Here is a 25,746-nt window from a genome sequence, read left to right on the forward strand (position 1 = left end):
TCCATTGAGAGAAATAGTTAAGGGTGTCGTGAACTAAGTGATCCCATTAGGACACAAATCTACTTGCTTAATTTAAACACCCACCCCCTCTCCTTCTGCTCGTGTCGTCACTAACGCCGCCATCTGAAGAGTCTGGCTACAGCAATATCTGTCTCACTTATAAGGAATGGCACTTGATAAAGCTCAACAAAAAAAACATTCTGGATCTTAATGAATTAAAAGATGGCTGGGAGGTATATAACACAGGCCCAAGATACTTCTTCACTCTATCAGCTTAACTAAGGATGCTGCTGAAAGAAACCTGCAGGCGATGCTTTGCAGCGAGACAAGAGCAGGTTTTGGTGGTTGGGAGATGATGTTAAGTAAGTTAAGCTAATCTGATATTGAAAAAATTGTAAGATTGAGTTTATTTTTATTATAACTAAGGACTAAAAGTTTTTAACCCACCCCACCCCCCACATCACAGTATTACTTGTTTTACAGTGGAAGTAAGTCAGTGTGAAATAATTATTTTCTTAACAAAATTTGCTTTACAAATTAAGAGAACACACAGAAGGTTATAAACTAAATTGACAATAGTGATTGACTTGAAGAAAGGGAAGAAGAGATTGGAGGTGATGGTTAAAGAGGACTTGAGCTATAATTCGTGTTTTCTTTCTTCAAAAAGAAGAGCAGAATCAAATGTGAGAAAAATATTAATAGTTGTTAAATATGAGCGATAAATTTGGGTATGTACTATATGTTTTTATTTATCTTTTTTAGATTTTTGAAATTTTTCTCAAACTAAAAAAGTACATGACACTTGAAAAGAATGTAGCTATTCTCCAGTGGCAACAGATATAACAAAACTAAGAAAAATACACACTGCATCAGTGGTTCTCAAGCTTATTTAGCTTGTGATTTAGGAAATAAAAATAAAAAAGAATCCCAGGGAAGCCTGCTTGTTTCCAGTCTTCTCTTCCAAGATAGTCCAGAGCAGACTGCTGGCTGGGAACTCCACTTTCAGGGTCTGTCTGCAGCTGTGACTCATCCACCTCTACAGCCTACAACAGCCATTCCGTGGGTGCACTGAGAACTGAAGCAGTGTCAGCCTAGGAAGAACATCGCATAAAAGATCACAGGCATTGATTTGGTTTACATTTTATATGAATTGCCTGGGTGACAGAACAGAAAACAGCAAGCACACTGATGATACAGTGTGTCGTCAGGAGAGGTGTGTTAAGACACAAAGTAAGTATAATCTAGAGAAGTAGTCAAGAAGACAGAAATTGAAATTTAATAAGAATGTTACTGTTGAAAAGAATATTACTATTGAAAAAAAGGGAAAATATGGAATAACTGAGGAAAAGACTCAGTTAAGATCTCAAAGAAAAGACTTCGGGATCAAGCTGGGCAAAGATTAGGAATATGAAGCTAGAATTTAAAAACTCAAGCTATTATGTGTAGAGTGAAGTGTAAAATCTAAGCATTGGTTGACCAACAGTCCTAACACATAGCTGGTACTTTAGTGAGGTACTTACTAAAGTGCTACCATCACTAAAATACTATTTGATCAGCATGACAAAGTCAAGAAGCAGCACAGTGCAGTGGTTAGAGCATAAAGCTGAAGCCAAACTGTATGAAGCCAGCTGTGTGATCTCAGACAAGTTGTTTAACCTCTCTGTACCTCTGTCCTCATCTGCAAAACAGAGATGGGCACAGTACTGGTCCCACAGAGTTGTGAGCAAAAACAAGATACAATTTGAAAACAGTGTAGAACAGTGCCTAGCACAAAGTAGCTGCTATGTACGTTTGTTCAGTGAAAAAGCAAAAATAATACAGGAACTTAAATGGATTTGGAGTCAAAAGTTATTACAAATCTAAAGATCTACATGGAAAAGTTAGAGGTACTAGCATAATTCATTGTGTAAAAAAGGCAGTAGAAGGCATTCTTACTGGGAAAACTGCTGTTTAACTGCTGATAAAAAAGTTTCTAAATAGCCTTTTCAAGCTCATAATGGGGAAGATGAGACAGAAGGAGTATCCCAGCAGCCTCTGACATCAGACACATCTTCAGTTCTCTATTGCTCTTATCAGTGCTCAGAATATCTTGATGACTCAATAATAATTTTTTCCATGAGACTTCAAAAAAGCTTTTAGTTTTTCTATTTCCTACCGATACATCTATTTGCCCTCTGGGACTTTGTGAACTTCAAAATTTATACTGTCACATTCAGTTTTCTTCAGACGGAGGAAAGCCTTGTATGCTGAATTATGTTGTGCTTTTGAAAGCATGTCATCATTCACTCCAGGATGTTTGATATGGAGGTCAGTGCTGTAGTTTTACACCTCATTTTATCTCATTTGATTTCATAAAGAAAAAGTATACAAAAATATGAAAGGGGAAAAACAAGGGTTTTAATAAAAACCATCTACAACGCAATGCAGTAGTCCCCCCTTATCCACCCTTCCTTTTCCCTGCAGTCTCTAGATAGTTATCAATCTAAAATTAGCTAGTAAAACCTATTTCAATTTGTCCCTTCTTTCCGTTTTCCTTGCCAATATGTTTGGTCAGCCCCAACAATTCAATCTGGATTACTGCAATCACCCCCTAGTATTCTCTGATTCAAGTCTCATCTGACTCTGATCTACCCACCAACTATGGTCCTAACGATCTTTCTTTCTTGAACTCCATCACATTGCATTCAGGATAAAATCCAACCTCAGCAGGGCCCATGAAGTTCCCACAAGGCCCACATCTTCCTCTTGACATCAGCTATGCACATACATCCCATGCTATGCAAGCTACCTTCACTTCCTACTTTTAGACAGCTTGTTTTCAATAACTATAATGCCTTGTTCTGCGTTCTGCACTTAGAAAGCTGCTACTTATCCCTAAAGACGCAGTTTTAGTGCCATTTTCTCCAGACCCCTTCCACCAAATCACATGCATATACTCTGAGGGTTGGGTACCTCTCTTCAAAGGTCCCACAGAACCTGCACATGTTTCTTTTTTGGCTTATATATGACACTGTATTATAAATGTTGGTGTATTCTCACCCACTGACAAGCAAGCACATCCAGTCAAGATCAATATCATCATCTACACAGTCAGCCCTCCACACCCACAGGTTCTGCATCTGAGGACTCAACCAACTGTGGATTAAAAACATTTGAAAAATAATCTCAAATTTCCAGAAAGCCAAACTTGAATTTGCTGAGCCAGCCACTATTTATATAGCATTTATGTTGCATTTATAATTATTTATATAGCATTTGCATTGTATTAGGTATTATGAGTAATCTAGAGATGATGTAAAGCATATGGGAGGACATGTATAGGTTACATGCAAATACTGTGCCATTTTATTTAAGGGACCTGATCATCCCTGGATTTAGGTATTCGTGAGGATCCTGGAATCAATCCCCTACAGATACCAGGAATGACTGTGCCCCAGACAGCTATTGGAAAATAACAGGAATCTAATAAATACAAATTAGGTGAAGTGAATTAATATATAATCAATAAATCAGACTCCTGCCTTCAAAAAATTCCCTATTTAGTTAGGGACGCATGACTGGGGGAAGGAGAGGGTGGAAATAAGATATAGAAATTAAGTATAATGCAAATCAGAGTGAGAGCAAGTGGCATATGTGGCAAGAAACTAACTTTTATGAGTTAGCCTAAGTATTTAGGTGCCTGAAATGTGCCAGTCATTGCGGTTGGTCCTTTGCAAACATTTTCACTTAATTTTTACAACCATCTTGAAGGGTATTATTATTTCAATTTGGTAGGTAACGAAGTTAGGACTCAAGGAGTTCAAGGCCACGTAAAAGTTAATGGTAGACATACAATTTTATCCTTTAAAATTCATGTTCTTTCTACCACAATGGTACAAATTCAGTCCTATGGAGTTTCAGAGGAGAGAACAGTTACACCCAGAATGACAAATCAGAAAAGTTCCATGCAGAAGTAACAGTGGACCAAATCTTGAAGTATTCAGAGAGAAAAAGAGTACATTTTAGAGGGAAGAATAAAGACAGGTATGGATACAAGTTCAAAACCTGCAAGTAGGACAGAGAATGGTTCAGTCTGGAATAAGCTGAGCATACACTGGGAAAATCTCACTGAAGAGAAAGTTGGGACTTTACTGGGGGACCTGAGAACTCTATTTTACAATGGGTACCAATATTAGAAAAATAACCAAGCATATAGGTCATGCTAATGATTGGACCTGTGCCATCATCTTAATATACGAAGGGAAGCAGATGAAAAAAAATCTGGTAACATAAGAATTTCAGAACTAAGATAATTCTGATTTTAATACAGAAGTTATTTTTATCCCAGGAGGAAATATAGCTACAGAAGTTGACATATCAAGTGTCCTCTTGAATGTCAAAAAATTAACATAGCATTCTGGGAAAAAAATAATAAATGCACTGCACAAATGTGAGCCATGTAGTCTCCTCTGTTCGAAACACATACCATAAAAGTCATTATACCCATTAAGCTTTTAAATTATCTAAGTCATAGTCTTAGCACAACATCTTGATTTTAACTAAAACCACAAATTGCCCAGCTTGCTCATTTTATGAAATCTGATCCTTAAAACATAAGATGGCCATACTCAAAAGTAACTGGTTGTACATTTTATTCATGTATGTTGGTGATGGTTTTACTTATCAAGATCATGTTTTGAATGGATCATAACTAATTTTGTTGGAATACGTCCATAAACTAAATTGAGTGTGACTGATTCTTTAGATGGTAACATCACAAATCCATTAAAAGGAACCTAAAATAAACAGAGTTAAGGACCTAAAATAGGTCACCCATAGATCAGAGAAGTTCTGAACATTTTTTTTTTGACTGCTATTTTTAGATCTTTTAAAACATATGTTTCTCTTAAGGCAATTTTATGAGCTTAAATTTTATGGCAAATATAGTCATAAAGTTGTACATAATAAAAAACTGTCCACACTGAAATTAGTGGGAATGTCAGTCTATTTAATGCAAACCTTTAACAATGTATATTTTAAACAGAAATGGAGGTTTTTTTTACTTCCAACTTTAAATAATAAATTAAATATCAAATACTGACAAATATCTAAATGAGTAGATATTTTATTTGTAATATTATCATCAATCAATGATATAGCAATAAGTGTTATAAGAAAAAATAATAAAAATCTATAACTGAAAATTTTACTACATTTTGAATTTAGAAAAAAATTTTATAGATATATTTATATAGCCAATATCAGAATTACCATGGGATGTAATTAGCATGTAATTCTTTACAATTTATGAATTATTTGTTACTTTTCAACAAAAGATTAGTATAAGAGACATTCTAGGCAGAAAGTAAAGCATGGTACAGTTGGCCCTCTGTATTCACAGTTTCTGTATCATGGATTCAATCAATCTTGAACTGAAAATATTTGGGGCAAAAAAAAATTCCAGAACTTCCAAAAAGCAAAACCTGAATTTGACATGAGGCAACTATTTACTCTACACTGTACAACTATTTACATAACATTTACATTGTATTAGGTATTATAAATCATCTAGAAACAATCTAAAGTATTGGCTTAGGGACTTCCCTGGTGGTGCAGTGGTTAAGAATCTGCCTGCCAAGGGACTTCCCAGGTGGCACAGTGGTTAAGAATCCACCTGCCAATGCAGGGAACACAAGTTCGATCCCTGCTCCAGGAAGATCCCACATGCAGCAGAGCAACTAAGCCCATGAACCACAACTACTGAGCCTGCGCTCTAGAGCCTGTGAGCCACAACTACTGAGCCCACATGCTGCAACTACTGAAGCCACTCACCCATGCTGCACAACAAGAGAAGCCACTGCAATGAGGGGCCCACACACCACAATGAAGAGTAGCCCCTGCTCGCCGCAACTATAGAAAACCTATGTGTAGCATCAAAGACCCAATGCAGCCAATAAATAAATTAATTAAACAATTAATTAAGAAAAAAAAAGAATCTGTCTGCCAATGCAGGGGACACAGGTTCAATCCCTGGTCCGGGAAGATAGCACATGCTGTGGAGCAACTAAGTCTGTACACCACAACTACTGAGCCTACTCTCTAGAGCCTGTGAGCCACAACTATTGAGCCCATGTGCCATAACTACTGAACACCATGCACCTAGAGCCTATCTCCACAACAAGAGAAGCCACCGCAGTGAGAAGTCCATGCACTGCAACAAAGAGTAGCCCCCACTCGCTGGAATTAGAGAAACCCTGCACAGCAGCAATGAAGACCCAATGCAGCCAATTAATTAATTAATTAATTAAAAAAATAAAGTATAGGGTTGGCCAAAAAGTGCCTTCAGTTTTTAAGTAAAAATAAAAGACACATTTTCCTTTTCACCAAGAACTTTACTGAACAATGTATTCACCTTTTTGTTCCATTACTTTCTGCCATTTTTCAAGCAACTTCATAATTCCATCTTCCCAAAACTTTTTATCTTTTTGAGCAAAGAACTGTTCCAGGTGCCTTTTACAGTCTTTCAGGGAATTGAAATATTTTCCATTAAGAGAATTTTGTAAAGAAAGAAATAGATGGAAATCTGAAGGTGCAATGTCTGGTAAATGTGGCAGATGTATCAGAACTTCCCAGTCAAGCTGTAACAGTTTTTGCTTGGTCATCAAAGAAACGTGGTCTTATGGAAGATTATGCATTTTCTGTTAACTAATTCCGGACACTTTTCGTTGAATGCTGCTTTCAGTTGGTCTAATTGGAAGAAGTACTTGTTGGAATTAATCATTTGGTTTTCTGGAAGGAGCTCATAATAGATGACTCCCTTCCAATCCCACCATATATACAACATCACCTTCTTTGGATGAAGACTGGCCTTTGCTGTGGTTGGTGATGGTTCATTTTGCTTGCCCCACGATCTCTTCCATTCCACATTATTATACAGTATCCACTTTTCATGGCCCGTCACACCTTATTTTAAAACGGAATGTTTTTGTTACATTTTAGTAGAGAATCACATGTAGAAATATGGTCAAGAAGGTTTTTTTCGCTTAACTTGTGTGGAACCCAAACATCAAAGCAATTAACATAACCAAGCTCGGGCAAATGATTTTCAAAGCTTGATCTGGATATTTTGAGTATGTCAGCTATCTCCTGCATGGTGAAACATTGTTCTCAATTAATGTCTCTATTTGATTGCTCTCAACCTTAACTGGTCTACCCGACTGTAGAGCATCGTCCAACTGGTCTACCCGACTGTAGAGCATCGTCCAGTGAGAAATCTCCAGCATGAAACATCGCAAACCACTTTTGACAAGTTTGATCAGTCACAGCACCTTCTCCATACACTACACAAATCTTTTTTTGTGTTTTGGTTGCATTTTTACCTTTCTTGAAATAATAAAGCATAATATGCCAAAACCGTTGCTTTTTTCTTCCATATTCAATATTAAAATGGCTACACAAAAATTCACCAATTTTAATAAGTCTTTTTTAAATGCATGCAGGTATGACAGCTGTCACATACAATCTAACCAATCTAACAAAATTGTTTTAAATGAAGTTAAAGACAACTAAGTGCTACTAGAGCCATCTTACAGAAAAAAACCAAAGGAACCTTTTGGCCAACCCAATATATGGGGGGATGTGCACTGCACCATTTTATACAAGAGACTTGAGCATCTGTGGATTTTAGCACCCATGTGGGTCCTGGAACCAATCCCATACCAATAACGAGGGATGACTGTATCGCTAATCTTTTAATTTCCAAAACACGTTGAATACTGTCTTCTTGCCTATTCAAAGATATTAGAATACAGACCTAAAAAGAGACATTAAAAATGACTTTGTCCACTTCTATTACTCAGAGATGAGAAAACCAAGACTCAAATATAGACAGCCTCAAACACATAAATTAAAGGTTGAAAATCAACTATTTAATCATTCATATAAAAAAGTTTTAAAATAAACAGCACATTAAATCCAAAGAAAATAAAAGAAACATTATAATAAAGATAAACTCAGAAATTACTGAAATAGAAAAGAAATATACAACAGAGACATTCAACAGTGCCAAAAGCTGGTTGCTTGAACAGGCCAATAATATTGATAACACCCAATAATACTGATCAGTAAACCTGATCATAAAAGAGACAAGGCAAATAACCAATACCAGGAATAAAAATGATGATATCATCACTGGGCCTAAGGATATTAAAATATCATAAAGCGATAGTATAAATAACTTTATGTCAATAATTAGAAAACAAGGAATAATTCCTAGAAAAAGATTTATTAAAACTTCTTATAACTACTGAAGATAATGAATTATAAGCAAAAGCCCTGTTTACAATGAATGTGATAGACCCAGTAATAATTACTAAGTATGTATATTTCCTCACTTCCGTTTTTGCTGATTGTATTAAGTAACCTTCATACGCTACAATCAGAATTAATTGACCTAGCTCAGCATAATGTATCTTTTTTAAAAAATATTTTAATGTCCAATATACAGAAATCTAAAAACTGCCCCAGCATACAAAGGGACCCTCACATAAAGTGACTTCCGTATTTCTGGGCATTAATTTGAGAGCTGATTTCAACCTCTGAAGTCATCCTTAAGAGAAAGTTGGTTTTCTGCTTGATTATTTTAAAATATAAAATGTAAATTCATTTGTTTTGGCTCTAATTTATACAATTAAGTGGCATCAGTATATACATTCATTAAAACTTTCAAGTAATTACATACCTTAAGGGCACCACTAAACAGTACAGACTAAATATAATGCAACCAAAATGAAAGATAAAATAGCACAAATAAGAATGAATAACTGCAATGCTCACTGTATCATCCTTAAAACATAAAATATGGGTCTTGTTACATGTCTTGTGGCTCAAAAACTGGAACTATGATATGTTACAAATAAAAGTTACCTAGGTGAAACTAGCAATATTTCATGTTTTTGTGCTTTTATAAAAAGTATCTAAATATTTTAATTTTCTCATTGTTCACTGCAGTTATACATGGATACAATTGATTTTGCACATTGAGCTTTATCTTGTGACCCTGCTCAATTTACTTATTAGTTCTGACAGTTTTTTGATTTCTTAGAACTTTCTATATTCACAATCGTGTTGTCTCTAAATAAAGACAATACTACTTCTACTTAAACATATGTGCCATTTATTACTTTTTCTTCTAGCATAATGATGAAAAGAAATATCCTTGCCTTTTCCCCAATCATAGGAGGAAAGTATTTAGTTTTTTTCCCCATTAAATACAGTTATAGGTTTTCCATAGATGCCTCTTAACAGGTTGAAGGAGTTTCCCACTATTCGTAATTTGCTGTAACATTTTATCATGAATGAGCTTTGCATCTCACCAAGTGTTTTTGTTTGTTTTTTGGCAATGACCAAAATGATCGTATGGCTTTTCCTTTATGCTGTAAATAGAGTGAATTGCATTATTTGATTTCAAATGTTAAACCAACCTTACATTCCTGGGATAAAATCCATTTGGTTATGATGCATTATCCTTTTTAAATACTGTTGAATTTGATTTAATACTTGTTAAGGATTTTTGTATCTATGTTCATGGAAAATACTGAACTGTAATTTTCTTATATTATGCTATTATATTAATTAATTATATTACGCTATTATATTAATTAATTATATTACCACCAGATTTGCTGGTTAAAAAAATACTCTGTTTTTATTCATGTGAGAATGTCTGTATTTCTAAAGAATGTTTTGTCAGATATACTATCGTATGCTGACTTTTTGTTCTTCTTTTGGCTCTTTAAAAACCACCATTTCCCTGAATTGTGGTATTTATTTCCCATGACAAGTCAGTGGTCATTTTTATGATTTTCCTCCTATATGTAATATGTCCTTTTCTTGCTGATAGTTTTAAAGATTTCCTCTTTCAATTTTCAACAATTTGATTATAATGTACTTTGTTGTGCTTTCCTGCTTATCCTGCTTGAGGTTCATTAAGCTTCCTAGATTGGTGACTTCATGCTTCTCATCAAATTTGGGAATTTTTCCACCATTTCATCTTCAAATATTATTCTGCCCCATTCTTTGTCCTTTTTTTTTTTAAAGACTCTAATTGCCCATATGTGAGTCTGCTTTTTTAAGGTTGCTATTTCTGTACTGAGAATTCTTAATTATTCCCTCATTATGTTCATTCCCCCTTTATATGCCCATTATATGCTTGAATATATTTAAGCCAATGGTTTTATAGCCCTTGTCTGCTAATTCTATCATCTGTCATTTTGGGGTCTATTTCTATTGACCATTTGGGGTCTATCTCCTGCTTATTCATATGTCTAGTAATATTCTATTGAATGCTTGATATTATAAATGCTCTGTTGTTAAATGTTTGGGTTTTGTAGTCTTCTTTCATTGCATGGTAAGTGTGTTCAGCTAAGCAGTTAATTTACTTCTGAGTCAGCTTGATTTTTTTCAAAACATGTTCCCCCATCATCCATCTCCTTAACTTTTAAAATCATTTTGTATGAGAAAAAAAATTACAAAACAGTGTTAAATAGCAAACATCCTTGTTTTTTCAAGAGTTATTTTTAAACTTATTAAGGGTAGGCTTGGAGTAGCTTTTACTCTAGGGACAGACTGATCCTACTTCTAAAGCATAGACTTTACAGGATATCTTCTGAATACCAGGAGTAAGTTTAATGAAAGCTCTTAACCACATGGGAGTTCTGGTAATTGTTCAGCTCACCAGTTACTAGTGGTTGTTCCTTTCCCAGAGTTTGTGAGTCTTGTCCAGTTTTATAGTTCTTTATCGTGGTAGGACTAATCTGGTACCAGTTACTCCATCACAGCCAGATGTGTAAATGCCAAGAGGGAGTTTTTGACCATCTCTCAGCTTTACTTTGGTCTTCTTCTCTTTATCCTTTAGTCCGTTAACTTTACCTTCTCTTCTCCTACGTTTTCTTCTCAAGAACACAACATTATTTAGCGAAAGGACCCAAACCAGAAACCAATTCTTGTAACTCAATCCAACGTTATTTCCACTACACAGTATTTTTGTTAATCTCTTGGGATTAAAACTGTAACAATTCAATCTAGTTTTAAGTTGCTTATTACTTGGTATATTCCTTGATTTTTTTTTTCTCTCTCTCTCCTTTGGTGGATCTGCTGCTTATATTTTATTTTAAAAAGATTTAGAACAGGTTCACTGATAAAGCTAAAAACAACCAGGTTGAGAAAATCTATTTGATTAAAAGCTATCCCTGGACCAGCATTCTGACCACACAAAACTAAATAATCCACAAAGTATTTTCAAGGAAGTCAAGGAGACTAATAACTTACCTCTTCATATTTTTGAGCTCCTTATCTTACACCTGAGATGGATATAGTTTATTGTTTCTCCTCGTGAGCTATTTTAGCTTCCTGTTAGGGAGTGAGCTTAGTCTCTACGAATTTTTCTTCTAATTTAAGAGCCTTTATGTTGATGAAAACTGCTTCCTGAATGTAACGTTCATCACCCTCTGTCCACAAAATATCTATTAATTCATGTTTATAAAGCATCAGTCACTTTAACGAGAGGAGAGAAAAGAGCAGGAGGAACAGAAATGAAACTGGTATATTAAAAATGGGCCTTTAAGAAAGCATTTTAAAATTGTACTGGGAGCAAAATAAATGATTAAACCAGATCTTAAGAGGTTGTGGGTTTTATCCTCTTACCTGTGCAGCTGGATATATTCTCGGGGTCTGTTGAGCAGGTGAAGGAATCTATCAACAATCTTGTTTTTCCCTACACCCTGTAATTGCACAGAAAGCATTAAACAAAGAGACTTTTGTCTGGAGGTAAAACAAACGAGAAGAATCTCTTACCAAAACCTACTTACTGTTTTAGCTTATTGTTAACGAAAACCAAACTAGTAAACATATACAGCACATCTTTTATGACATAAAGGTTTTTTTTTTAATTTACTTCTAAATAAAAGGAAATTCATAATTATTTTTAGCCTTCTGAGACTTGTTTTTTCTGTTCTATAATTTTACACTGAAGTGTAGACATTAGAGCAGAATACTCTCTCAGATTTGAAGAGCAGCATCAAAGGAAATCAAGTAAGTGTAAAAACAGTGATTTTTCTAATCAGCTCTTCAGAAGTATGGTTTTTAGTTAAATAAGATAAATATAATACCACACTTCTGTTTTAATCAAACACTAATTTCTTCTCTTTTTATCCTACTTTCTGGTCCTTTAAAATCTTGGAAACCTAAAATTATAACCAGGGTTTATTAATAAGTCTCAACTATATCTGCTCTTCCTAGAAATGCCCTCATTTCCTTACCACTTATTGATACCAAGAGTTGCTGTCCTTTTGTAGAGGACAGTGTTAAAAATGGAATCCGCTCCCATGCTACTGCTCCATTTTAAAGTTTTCACTAAGAAGTGGAATACTCTATTAGTGGGATGTAATCTTGTAACGAGTGTGTTGTGTGGGAAGAGTAGAAGTGGTTAAAAAAGCTGAGTTGTGCAATATATGTTCCAGCAATAAATAAAACATTGATTTCTTACACTGTCCACACTCAAATGTATGGTACAATAGCTATGTAGGCTTTAAACAGCATGCTGCAATAAACATAAAATTTTAAATAAATTCAGGTGAGTAAAATGTGTGTTAATTATACCGACTCTGTTCAATTCAAGAAACTTAGAGACAAACAAATACCATAAATGCATTGTAATGTCAGAAATACAAAGGATTTCTTGAAAGAAAGAAGTCATGAAAAACTCCTATGGGGAGCTCCTGCTCCCTCCCCACTTCCAAAATTATAGAATCAGTCTTGCTTTTTCTATCTCCTCCTGAGCACTGATTTATGAGCTTATAAGTCCTGTAAATGCAGGATGCAATGTGAAGTCCCCGGCTGCCACTAAGAAGCTCTCTTGCTATGTCTTGTTTAAATGTGGGAACAACAACAACAACAAATCCAACTGAGTAAATTTTAAAGATCTTATTAACTTTATTCAATGATTCATGTATTGGGAAGCATCCCATCTAGCAGAGAGAAAGGGGCTCTGAGGAGCTGCACAAAATGAAAGACTTTTACAGGCAGAAGGGAGTGGGACAAGGAAATTATACTAGCAAAATTGTTCCACTAAGTTGTGACAAGGTCACTTTCCTCTGGGGAAGGCAGGGGTCTATCAGGCAGATGACCTCACTAGAGCCAAGACCAGGTGATTCCTCATTGACTGGTTTAAGACTCCATTTCTGGAAGGGGCTGAAACTGTAATCAACTTAAGACTGGGTTTTGTGATGTAGGGTTTAGCATAAGCGACTCCATTTGGGGCTGGTTGTCTTGTCTTTAACAAAGCTTAGGGTCTTCAGAACTACAGCCGCAGCTGTCTTCTAGTTCCATATTCTCTCTCTGGGAATCTCACCCACTCCCTTCCGTCGTCACAGATGGCTCACACTTCTTGCCTAAGCTCCTGCTGAGGGGAGATCCCCTGTTCCTAATTGTTAACTGAACTTCTGCACCGGATGTTCATACTAAACTCATTATACTTCCACCAAAATCCACTCTTCTTTCTTTTTAACCCCAATACAACAGTACTGTCATGTACCCAGCCACTCAACGAATGAATCTCAGAATGTTTTTGACTACTCTATTTTTCTCTGATCTCATTCAAAATGTCACTAGTGTCTTTGTAGTCTCTAATTGCAAAACTTTTCCCTTCCTTCCTTTCTATCTGCCCCCCTTTCTTTCTCTTTCTTCCCTCTCTCCCTCCTTCCTTCCTTTGTTTTCTTTCTTTTCACTCCTTTCTCTTTCTCGTCTCTCTTCCCTCCCTCCCTCCGTTCCTTCCTTTCTTCTCTCTCTTGTCTAATTTATCAACTGTTTTAGCACCTAATGTTATAGGTACTATATTAGCTGAGTAGGATACAATGGTAAATAAAAATAGCTACAGTGTCTGGCCAGACTCATAGCTTACAATCTAGTAGGAAACAGACAAATAAGCAAACATAACAGATATATACAAGTGTTCTGCTATGGGACATCCAAAAGGCTTGAAGATGTAACTAAGGGCTCGGGAAGTCCCACTATGAACAGTGCTATTTCAGTTGAAATATCAAGGGATTAAGGAGGTAAAGGGAAGGAGGAGAAGGAGGAGTGTTCCAGGTAGAGGGAACAGTATGTGTAAAGACTTGTGGGTACTAGGGAGCCAGAGAGCTGGACAGGTCTGAGGGAAGTCAAGGAGCAGGAGCAAGGAAGGGAACGGTAAGAAAGGAGGCTAGAGCAGGAGGCCCTAAGGTCTAGCTCTGGCAGTCCTGGAAGCCCTTCTTCCAAGTTCTTCCATGTTCTTCCAAGTCCTGGAAGAACAGTAAAAGAGTTTGGACTGTTTCCTAAAAGCACCAAAAGGCCATTGAAGTAGCGGAGGAATAGGATCAGATTTCCATTATTGGAAAATTGCTCTGGCAGAAAGTAAGACTGAAAGCAAATGAAAGCTGTTTGGAAACTCCTTAAAAAATCAAGCAGGAGATGATGGTGGCTTAAAGTAAGAAGCAGAGAGAAATGAATGTATTTAAGAGTTATTTAAGGGAAAAAACTAACAGGGTTTGGGGATGCACTGGATGTTGGGAGCAGGAGCTGGAGAAATCAAAGTTTCTGTCTTGGGCAACAGGGTGAAAGGTGATGCTACTTAGGACACATGGAACAGTGGAGGGGAAGTGTGTTTGCTGGGTGGGGGAGGAAAGTTTATAAACAGGCAGTTTCACTTTGGACACATTTACTTTGCAGTGTCTGTGTCCTGTATCTGCTCCCTCCTCTCCAATTCACTGTCACTGCTCCAGGGCAGCCCATCGCTATGCTCAGACTCCTACAAAGGGTCCTGTTTGGTCTCCTGCCTCTGGCTTTAGAACCAGTCAGTCCGCAGTTTGTTTAGTTATCTTCTAAGTCAGAGATCTCATCAGGTCATTTCTGGCTTCATTTTAAACGCTCTGATTATTCCTTCGAGGAAATGCTAAAAGCATAACCTAGGAAGGAATGTCTGTAAATATTTTGAGCAAAATGAAACAGTTACAGCGATTTGCTCTTTCCAATCACCATTTTCACCTAGAACAGAAAATCCTCAAGATGACTTTAATTGAATAAATACATAAATGATATCTTATTTTTCCATTATAAAACCTACACATACTCATTTTTCTCAACGGGAAATTTTGACAACAGAACGACCCAATGTGCAACTGCCAAAATGAATCTGCTACCATTTTCATTTTGTTCCTGTGCATATTTATCATTACTTACTAGTCATTATTCTGGATATACAATTTGTATCCTTTAATAAAAAAAAACAGCACAAAATAAATACTTTTTACACCATAATTGACTCTTACTGAAGATAATATTTAGTAAGTGAAAATTTTAAAAGGGAGAAGGAACCTGTAGAATGAGAGATTCTTTTTTTAAAAAATAAATTTATTTATTTACTTATTTATTAATTTATTGCCTGTGCCGGGTCTTCGTTGCTGTGTGCGGGCTTTCTCTAGTTGTGATGAGCAGGGGCTACTCCTCATTACAGTACACAGCTTCTCACTGTGGTGGCTTCTCTTGCTGCGGAGCACAGGCTCCAGGTGTGTGGGCTTCAGGCGTTGTGGCACGCGGGCTCAGTAGTTGTGGCACACAGGCTTAGTTGCTCCATGGCATGTGGGATCTTCCTGGAGCAGGGACTGAACCCATGTCCCCTGCATTGGCAGGCATTTTCTTAACCACTGTGTCACCAGGGAAGTCCTGAGAGATTCTAAAAACTACAAACTGTCTTCTGAGGATGGCACTTACTGTTATCATTGCTCTTCCATCCCACTGTGTTCTCTGTGACAACGTACTAGAAAGAAGGACCTTTACGGAGCAGGAGTCACATGCCCTTTGACTACAGGGTTAGGAGGAGGAAGGACTATGTTAAACCCTACAGACACCAAGGACAGAAGGTAAACAGGATTCTAGCTTCTGAGAAAAAGCATCAGAGACACGACTTCAAGAACTTTGAAAGGTTCTGGGACTCTTACGATGTCCTCAGGCTCATTATTTCAGTAACCCTGTTTCCTCAGAGAGATCAGAAGTAAAATCCAATAAGAAGAAGAGCTTGTCTTCCTGGACTAGAAGACGATACAGGACTGGGAAAGCCTATCCATACCTTGTCAAGGGGGGGCAAGGAGCAGAGGAGGAGAAAAGGGCTCAATAGGAACGGAGAGCAGGCAAGAGAAAATGGGTCTAGGGGTGGGATCTGGGCTGAGAGTAATTGTCCCAGGACGGAAATGCTGAAGGATCCCCCACAGCATATGAGCTTGGAAGCTGTGCCGTGCCGGCCCTCTGCAAGTCTCACCCGAACGGCAGCCAGCTGTCCCTCCAGAACATCTGTGCCGCTGCTTCTTTGCTGGGGTTGTTTTTTCTGACTAACTTAGCCTGCCTTTCCCGATCTCTCTGACATCTTCCACTCACCCCTCGTGTTCTGATGACGTTTCCTGCTTCTCTGAAGCTTTGCCTGACTCTCCCTGTGTTTTCTCTCCCTCAGCCCCGAGCATCAGAATGGCTTCCTCTGTACGTTCCCAGACCACTGTGTTTTACAGCCCTCACCACACCACACCTAGAAACATGTCAGGTGCCTCAGCAGAAAAGACACACTGCTTGAGGCCAGGATCCCCCCTCTTCATGTGCCCCTCACTGGCACTCGCATACAACCTGCAGGTAATGACTATTAAAATTTGAGGAAAGAAGGGAAGAAAAGGAAAGGGGAGTAATTTGATTTATTCTTGAGAAAGAGGTAGGAACCTCTTCCAGGAACATTCTGCTCCCTTGATGCCAACGAAGAGGAGGAAACTGACATCTGTGGAGCCCTCTCTGTACGCATACACGCCGTGTCAGGGCTGCACCACTCAAATCCTCATGCCAGCCATGTCAGTGGGAGGTAACACTCCTGTTTTAGAGAAAAGCAAACAAGTTCTAAGCAGTTAAGATCCTGCGCACAATGGGATTTTGAAGGCAAATTCACTCTGACTTAAAAGATCGGGCTGTTTTCTGTTTCACTATACTGCAAAACAGAATGTCAGGAGGTAGCCTCCCTGAACTGCTTTACGTGAGAGTTTATATCCTAATGTTATGGAGTCAAAGATCAGTTACTCCAAGATTATAAAATAACCTAAAAACATGTGTCCAGGAACTCCCTATATGGTATCCAAGGTTCAGGAGGGAGAAGGTGAGGAAGTCAAGCTGGAACTTTTCTCCTGCAGCAATTTTTTTTTTTTTTACTTTTATTGAGATACAGTTAACAGACAATAAATAGCATATATTTAGAGTGTACAATTTGGTATCCCATTCTCCCAATGCATTCCCCTCCAACCCTCCCCGCTTTCCCCACTTGGTGTCCATGTGTTTCTTCTCTACATCTGTGTCTCTATTTCTGCCTTGCATTTCCTCTTTCATAGTTGTTAGCATTTGCCTTATGTATTGAGGTGCTCCTATATTGGGTGCATATATATTTATAATTATCTCTTCTTCTTGGATGGATCCCTTGATCTTTATAGAATGTCCTTTCTTGTCTCTTGTAACATTTTTTATTTTAAAGTCTATTTTATCTGATATGACTATTGCTACTCCAGCTTTCTTTTGATTTTCATTTGCATGGAATATCTTTTTCCATCCCCTCACTTTCAGTCTGTATGTGTCCCTAGGTCTGAAGTGGGTCTCTTCGAGACAGCATATATATGGGTCTTGTTTTTGTATCCATTCAGCCAGTCTGGGTCCTTTGGTTGGTACATTTAGTCCATTTACATTCAAGGTAATTATTGATATGTATGTTCCTATTACCATTTTCTTAATTGCTTTGTTTTTGTTTTTGTAGGTTCTTTTCTTCTCTTCTGTTTCCCACTTAGAGAAGTTCCTTTAGCATTTGTTGTAGGACTGGTTTGGTGGTGCTGAATTCTCTTAGCTGTTGCTTGTCTGGAAAGCTTTTGATTTCTCCATCAAATCTGAATGCGATCCTTGCTGGGTAGAGTATTCTTGGTTGTAGGTTCTTCCCTGTCATCACTTGGAATATATCATGCCACTCCCTTCTCACTTGCAGAGTTTCTGCTGAGAAATCAGCTGTTAACCTGATGGGAGTTCCCTTGTATGTTATTTGTCGTGTTTCCCTTGTTGCTTTTAATAACATTTCTCTGTCTTTCATTTTTGTCAGTTTGACTACTATATGTCTTGGCGTGTTTCTCCTTGGGTTTATCCTGCCTGGGACTCTCTGCGCTTCCTGGACCTGGGTAGCTGTTTCCTCTCCCATGTTAGGGAAGTTTTCAACTAGAATCTCTTCCAATGTTTTCTCGAGTCCTTTCTCTCTCTCTTCTCCTTCTGGGACCCCTATAATGAGAATGTTGGTGTGTTTAACATTGTCCCAGAGGTCTCTTAGGCTGTCTTCAGTTCTTTTCATTCTTTTTTCCTTATTCTTTTCTGCATCAATGATTATCACCATTCTGTCTTCCAGGTCAGGTATTCACCCTTCTGCCTCAGTTAATCTGCTATTGGTTCCTTCTAGTGTATTTTTCATTTCCATTATTGTGTTGCATATCTCTGTTTGTTTGCTCTTTAATTCTTCTAGGTCTTTGGTAAACTTTTCGATCTTTGCATCCAGTCTTTCTTCAAAGTCCTGGATCATCTTCACCATCATTATCTGAATTCTTTTTCTGTAAGGGTGCCGATCTCCTCTTCATTTAGTTGTTTTTCTGGGGTTTTATCCTGTCCCTTCATCTGGTACAAAGTCCTCTGCTTTTTCATTTTCTCTGTCTTTCTGTGGCTGTGGTTTTCAGTTCCACAAGATGAAATACTGCTGATACTGCTTGATACTGCTGTCTGCTCTCTTGTGGAGGAAGCTGTCAGAAATTTTTTAAATGGACTCCGAGTGAGTGTTTGCCACAACCAGTGTTCAGCATTCCCTCATGCTCTCTGAAGCCTCTTAACTTTGGGCCTTCCTTCCAGTTCCCCCTAAATTCTTCAGCAACTTTCATAGAGTTTGCTCAGTTTGTATAATATTTAAAGACTTTTTTTTCCATAGGTCCTAATTTTCCTTTTAGAAGAGCTAATGTATGAATGTTATCAACAAATAGCAACTGCAGTCAAAAATAACAACAAAAAACTAATATTACAATTAAATCAGGAGAAATAAATTGCAGCTGGTTTTTTTATAACCATAAAATTTCCATGAAATGTAGAAACTTCTAATTCTTTGTCTAAAATGCCTGAAAGTATATTCACTATACTAGAAGTCGGGAGACTCAGACAATAATCCCTGTTGAATCTGTCTCAGGTGGAACTTTCTACCACTATCTTTACTTATTTGAACGAAAGAGGGCCTAGACAAGCTGAACTCTAAACACTATCTGATGCTAATTTTCTCTAATTCAGCAACAAAATGAGAGGTCATTGCTTTATGAACCACTGGAAATGTCTTCTTTTCCAAATTATCTCAGTGAACATGCATTATTTATGTAATCAGAAGAAAAAAATTAAAACTGAATAGTAAACAATCCCAAATATTTGCATAAATGGGGTTCCCTGTAACAGAGCCAAAAAACAGTACCCAGAAATCAGACAAAACAACACACCTTTCAATTGTACTACTAGTTTGCATGGCTTTAAAACACACTTACAAAGCTTCCTGGCAAAGTCATAACCTCCTTTTCAAACAGGAATAATAACTTCCACATCCCTGCAATTTCCCTTTGAAATAATGTATTGCTGTAAATGGCAATGATACACTCTTTGGTAGTTTGGTCATTAGGTATGACCAAAACAGCCATAACAAACACTGAGGGGGAAAAAAATCAATGTGTCTACAAAAGCAATATACAGATTCAGAACAAAGGGAACAAAAATATTCACTAAGAAACACTGGTCGGATAAACTGAATGTTAGAGAGACTATGCAGCATGGCAGAGAATTTCCATCTTTTTTAATTCAGGCAACTTCAGAGCAAGAGGTTTGAGAAGGGACACAAAATAATGTAATATAAAATAAAGATGAGTGTCATTATATTTGATGAAACCAAATATTTCATAGCCTTGGGACTCTTAGGCCACTGTAGCTACTAGAAACACGGCACATTTAGTTATCAAATTCCCTGCTGCCACCACCAGCTGGGAGGAAAATTACTGGACAAACTGTTCAGTCCCTCTGCAGATATTAGATAATTACTCTGGCATAGCAACATGGTATATTTCTGATGTTGCACAGTAGCAACCTGCCAGGGCTCCGTTCAAATTATCAACTAACAAACTTCACACGTTCTTTAATTTTGGCAATAAAATATTCACAGTATCTCAATAGTAAATAATTCAACAAACATTTACTAAGCCTCTACCAGCCTCTACCAGAAAATTAAGTCCATTGATTATGAGTCTATAATTAATAGATGGTATGAGATACAAAGGATTATTTAGAATTACGTAGTAACAATGTGTATAGCCTCCCTTAGTATTGAATATATGTTTACTGATTTTCATAGTGTATAAAAGATTTCAAAATTAAATGCTATGAAAATCCAGGAAAAAAAGCCTGGGAAGAAATTCAGAAAGAAATTTCTAGCCTGGAAGAAATGAATATAGTTTGATTTCATTATGTAAATTAATCAAGACATTAAATTGGCTTAATGAAATTTACTTTAGAAAATATTTCCTCATTGGAAGTTAATTGATATTGGTATAATTCTGATAAAATGTTTACATTCATGAAAGTGGGTCAATACATGTCAGGATAAAGAGAACAGGAGAATATATCTTTCAGCTTTCAAAGGGACTCAGGAAGTACATCAACTAAATGCAATAAGCATGCTCTGCTTGGATGCTGATTGAAACAAACCAACTGTAAAACGACACTTTGGAGATAATTGAGGAAAACTGAAAACAGGGTATCAGAGTATATTAACGGGTTATTATTCATTTGTTAGGTATAATAATGGGATTGTGGTTACATTAGCAAAAAAAATGAGACACTGTAAGAAAAATGCATTATGTAAAAGAACAGTGTATTAAAAGATAACATATAGATAATATGTTCAATACAGGTAAAACAAGATGAATAAGTGCTAATAATTATTGAAACCAGGTTATGTGTACAAAGAAGTTCATTATATACTCTACTTTTTATAGAATATATTTAAAAAAATCATAACAGAAAATTTTAAAATGCCCTGTACTCTGTAGGTAAAGCATAGTTCCTGGTCTATTATAAGCACTCAACATAAGTTAACTATTATATATTATTATTGTTGTTGTGGTGGTGGTACATTATAAGAATTAGTGTGGTACAGTGAAAAAAAAGCATGAGCTTTGGAGGTCTGAGTCCTAACCCAACCATTAACTAGCTATGTGATCTTGAGCAAATATTTTAACTTTTGAGTTTCCGTCTGCTTATCTCTAAAGTATGGAAAATAAAAACATTTATCTCAAAAGTTGCTGTAGAACTAAACGAAATGAGTTTTTAAAATACATTGGAAATTGTAAACCAAAACAATTATTACCATTTTTAATCCTTGCTCATAAGCAACTTGTAATTCAATTACAGGTGAAATTTTAAAAATCACAACTTTAAAAGAAAAATGAATTAGATAGTGATAAAATACTATAAATGTTCAGGGGAAAACAAGATTATTTCTATTCCAGGGAGTCTAAGACAGTCTTCATAGAGGAAAAAATTCTGAGCTCTTGAAAACTGCAGGATTAGGACTTCCCTGGTGGCGCAGTGATTAAGAATCTGCCTGCCAATGCAGGGGACATGGGTTTGTTCCCTGGTCCGGGAAGATCCCACATGCCTCGGGGCTACTAAGTCTGTGAGCTACAACTACTGAAGCTTGCACGCCTAGAGCCTGTGCAACAAGAGAAGCCACCACAATGAGAAGGCAGCATACTGCCTGCATCGCAATGAAGAGCAGCCCCGGCTCGCCACAAGTAGAGAAAGCCTGCACGCAGCAACAGAGACCCAACGCAACCAATAAATAAATAAATTAATTAATTAAAAAAAAAGAAAGAAAGAAACCTTCAGGATTTTCATAAGCAAAGATGAGGGGAAGACGCACCATACGAAGCAAACAATATGAAAAATGGCTGGGAGAACAAAAGGGCATAGTAAACTTAGGGCCGGTAAGAAACTGATTTGGAAGAATTAGAACTATATAAGAAGTATGGAGCCAGGTCATAGGTTGTTTTGAGTATTTCCCTATGAAAGAGATTTTATCTGATAGGCAAGAGGGAGCCACTTTCAACTTTTAGCAGGAAAATAGTCATAAAATTAAGAGCTCCTTTCTAAGATTTATCTCACTGCTGATAGGTCAGAAAGTACCATGGAAGTGGAAGGAGTACCTAAAGAATCAATACTCTAGAAACACGAAGCACATGAAAGTCAGAGACAGAGAAGGCATCCCCTATGAGAACTGGCCGGAGTTGACTTTCTATTTGATAAGGAAAACATAATATATTAGAATTTTGGTAAAGGTAAAAAATATAGACTGTGGAATACAAAGAGAGCTTAGTGCTATTATTTGGTAAAATGATACAAAGGGCTCCCTTAAAATGAAGAAAGAAAAAAAAAGGTCGACAAATCTGGCAAATTATTGGACTATATTCATGTAGAAGTAACTGTGAATTATTAGTTGTGCTTTATTAAATATAAATTAAATTTTGATGACTTGCGTTGCAATTTGTCTAACATCAGAAATCAGGAAACCTCATTATATGCAGGTGATTAAATTTTCATTTCTTAAAACAAATACTATATATTTAAAAAATAATTCTTATGTAAGGGGGGTACCTGAGCATTTTAGAATACCACATTACTAAAATATTTCTTCGTTCAAATATCTGATAAAATGCAACTGCCTCTCAAAACTTAAGTATTCTTATTCAGAAACAGAAATTTATTCTTAAGGAGTTAACAGAAACATTATGCACCTATAAGCTGAATCTATAACCCAAACATTCACAGCAAACACTTTGCATAATAGAATACAGCTCTACAAATGAAAAGAAAATAAGATAACAGGGAGGAAGAGAGCTTATTCTTGAGTAGAGTTGTAACAGAAAAAGCATTACTGGCTTGAAAGTAAATAGCCATTTCTCTTTTTTCCCTGTCAGTAAAGCTGAAATAAATAGAAAGTCATGCTATGATTTTTTTTTAAAAGCCAGCATGAAACTCCTAATTGCATGAAAGGTACAATGTAATGTTATAATTACAGTAAGTACTAAATAACGCATGTAGCAGCACACTAAAGTGGTTCTACAATATGCAGCATTGTATACTAAGGGACCATCCAACACGTGTAATTTCAGGGCACCCTATCCTTTTGGCTGACAGCAATTCTGGTTCATTTACTGGAAAGTCAATGTGCTGTGCTATAAAATCCCACATAGAAAATTGAAAAGAATTTTTTAAAAAATCAATTTTATTTTACCAAAAGAAGATGCGGCCTACTTTATGTTGCTATGATAAGTGATTTTATAGACTTGTTTTTAGCTTCCCAACAGTTATGAACTCTTGTCTGATGTCATAGATTCTTAGAAAAGACAGTATTACATGGAAAGAAAAGATGGGATTTGGCTTAATAAAGATGATAAATCTTGACATACCTCAAAATGGACACTTATTTCCTTTAATTTTCTCACTATAAAAGTTGCTACTGGTAACAGCAATCTTTCAAAGCATCTCTAAATTGACAGTTTAAACTACTGAAGTTTCTTTCATGAACTTCAGCCAGTTTTTAGTTTGCAAACAGAAGGCTGGGTAAAGAGTAAAAAAAAGGAACTGATCAATTGCTACAAATGGTTTACTTAGTTTCAAACTAAATCATGTGATTAAAATAGGCATTTTCCCAGATGGTTGTCACTTTGCATTTGAGTGAAAACACCAGTGACACTACCCCATGAGAGCTGAGCATCAGTAGACCTTAACCTACCAGCTGTAGCTTCACTTGCGGGTCTTTTTCTTTTTTCATTGTTTTAGTTCACAAGACGAATAAAGGGTGAAGGTGAGAAGATGTGTAAGATATTAAGAGAGGTACTGAAATACCACAGATAAATAAAGCAGGGTGTTTTCAAAGGTATTGAGGAAGGACCTGAGTTATGACTTTTTGAGTTATGACTGCAAAAGTACACACTTCTGAAAAAGATTTCTCCCAGATGATCAGGACTCTGAGGAAAGCACAAGGAAAGAGAGCACATAACTCCATACCAGTCCTTAGAAAAAGCACATTTCTGTGGGGTACATGCGCTGCATCTGCCAACAAATACTACAGTTGGCTTCCTTTTCCCTCATACACACCACATGGAAGCAATCAACAGTCTAAGTGTAATGACCCTGGAGGGCATTATGCTAAGTGAAGTAACCCAGACAAAGACAAATACTGAGACAGGCTGGGACCTGGGACCCTCTGCTGGGACCTGGGACCCTTTGTTGCAGTGCTGCAATGCTTGCACATGGACACACCTCTCCTCAAGAAACAAAATACAAAGAAACTGCATGGGACTAAAAATAGCCCAGTGCTTGAGCATTTGGGGGAAATTCTGGACCCAAAAGATACAAAGAGACCAAAAAACCCAACTGCCACTTTTGAAGAGCCTGGAGCAAAAAGGGGGTATTGAGAGCAAAAGCAGGGCAGTGGGCATGTCCCCTGCACAGACCACCACCTAAGGGGTGGGCAAAACACCTAAGCCACCCCTCTGGCCCCACCTCTGGGCACACCCCTACCTTCACCCCATATAAAAAACAAGCTTGCCCCGCCTCGGGGAGCAAGTAAGCAAGAGAACCTATTACTTGTTTTCACTTCCCACTGCTGCAGCAGGGGCCCCAATAAAGCCTTGCCTGAATTTCTTGTCTGGCCTCTGGTCAATTGCTATTGATTGGGCAAGGCCAAGAACCTTGGTGGGGAACAATACTGCATGGTATCATTTATATGTGGAATCTTAAAAACAAACCAAAAAAAGGCTGAACTCATAGAGACAGAGTAGAAAGTAATTACCAGGGTCTGAGCCCTGGAGGAAATAGGGAGAGGCTGGTAAAAGGGTACAAACTTTCACTTATAAGACGAATAAGGTCTGAGGATCTAATATATAACATGGTGACTATAGTTGATAACACTGTATTGTATAACTGAAATTTGCTAAGACAGTAAAACTTAAATGTTCTCACACACAAAAAAAGGGTAAATATGTGAGGTGATGGAAATATTAATTAACTCGATGGGGGAAATCCTTTCACAATGTATAGTTACATCCAATCATCGTGCTGCACACTTTAAATACACTATAATTTTTTTGTCAAGTCTACCTCAGTAAAGCTGGGAAAAAATAAAAGTCTAATCACTGAATCTTGCTCATATCTTAACACAGATGTTAGTTTTTGAAAACAAGTTTGAACAGAACTGAAGTTGGCTAAAGCACTCAAAAAGTTCTATTTAGATTTTAACCAACCACCTTAAATCCAATTTTCACTCGCTGACCTTATAAATGTAAGCATGTGCAAAGTTATATCTCATTTAATTAGCTAAATGCAAATTAGCACTCGAATATTATTAGAAAAATTAAATAATTAGTGTTTCATTATTCTGTCCTAGTGATAATGCTGCCAGTCTCTGATCAGATCCCATCAGTATATAATCATACCCAGTTGCATGGGCCACTTAAGTATTTTCTCTCTTAAGTATTTTCCCTCACTCCCTAGGTTCTTTATCTTATTCACTGTTTCCTTCACCAAACAGTTGCAAACTTTCCAGAT

The 25,746-nt window shown here is 36.9% G+C and overlaps 1 protein-coding gene across 1 annotated transcript in view; it reads right to left on the reverse strand.

The window, feature by feature from the left end:
- VWA8 (von Willebrand factor A domain containing 8) overlaps positions 1-25,746 on the reverse strand; it is a 340,198-nt gene that overhangs the window by 170,418 nt on the left and 144,034 nt on the right. The window contains exon 21 of the mRNA XM_057707109.1: positions 11,683-11,759. Coding sequence (XP_057563092.1) covers positions 11,683-11,759 — 77 coding nt within the window. The remainder of the gene's footprint in view (positions 1-11,682; positions 11,760-25,746) is intronic.

Source organism: Hippopotamus amphibius, chromosome 14, assembly GCF_030028045.1.
Source record: "Hippopotamus amphibius kiboko isolate mHipAmp2 chromosome 14, mHipAmp2.hap2, whole genome shotgun sequence".
Taxonomy (NCBI): domain Eukaryota; kingdom Metazoa; phylum Chordata; class Mammalia; order Artiodactyla; family Hippopotamidae; genus Hippopotamus; species Hippopotamus amphibius.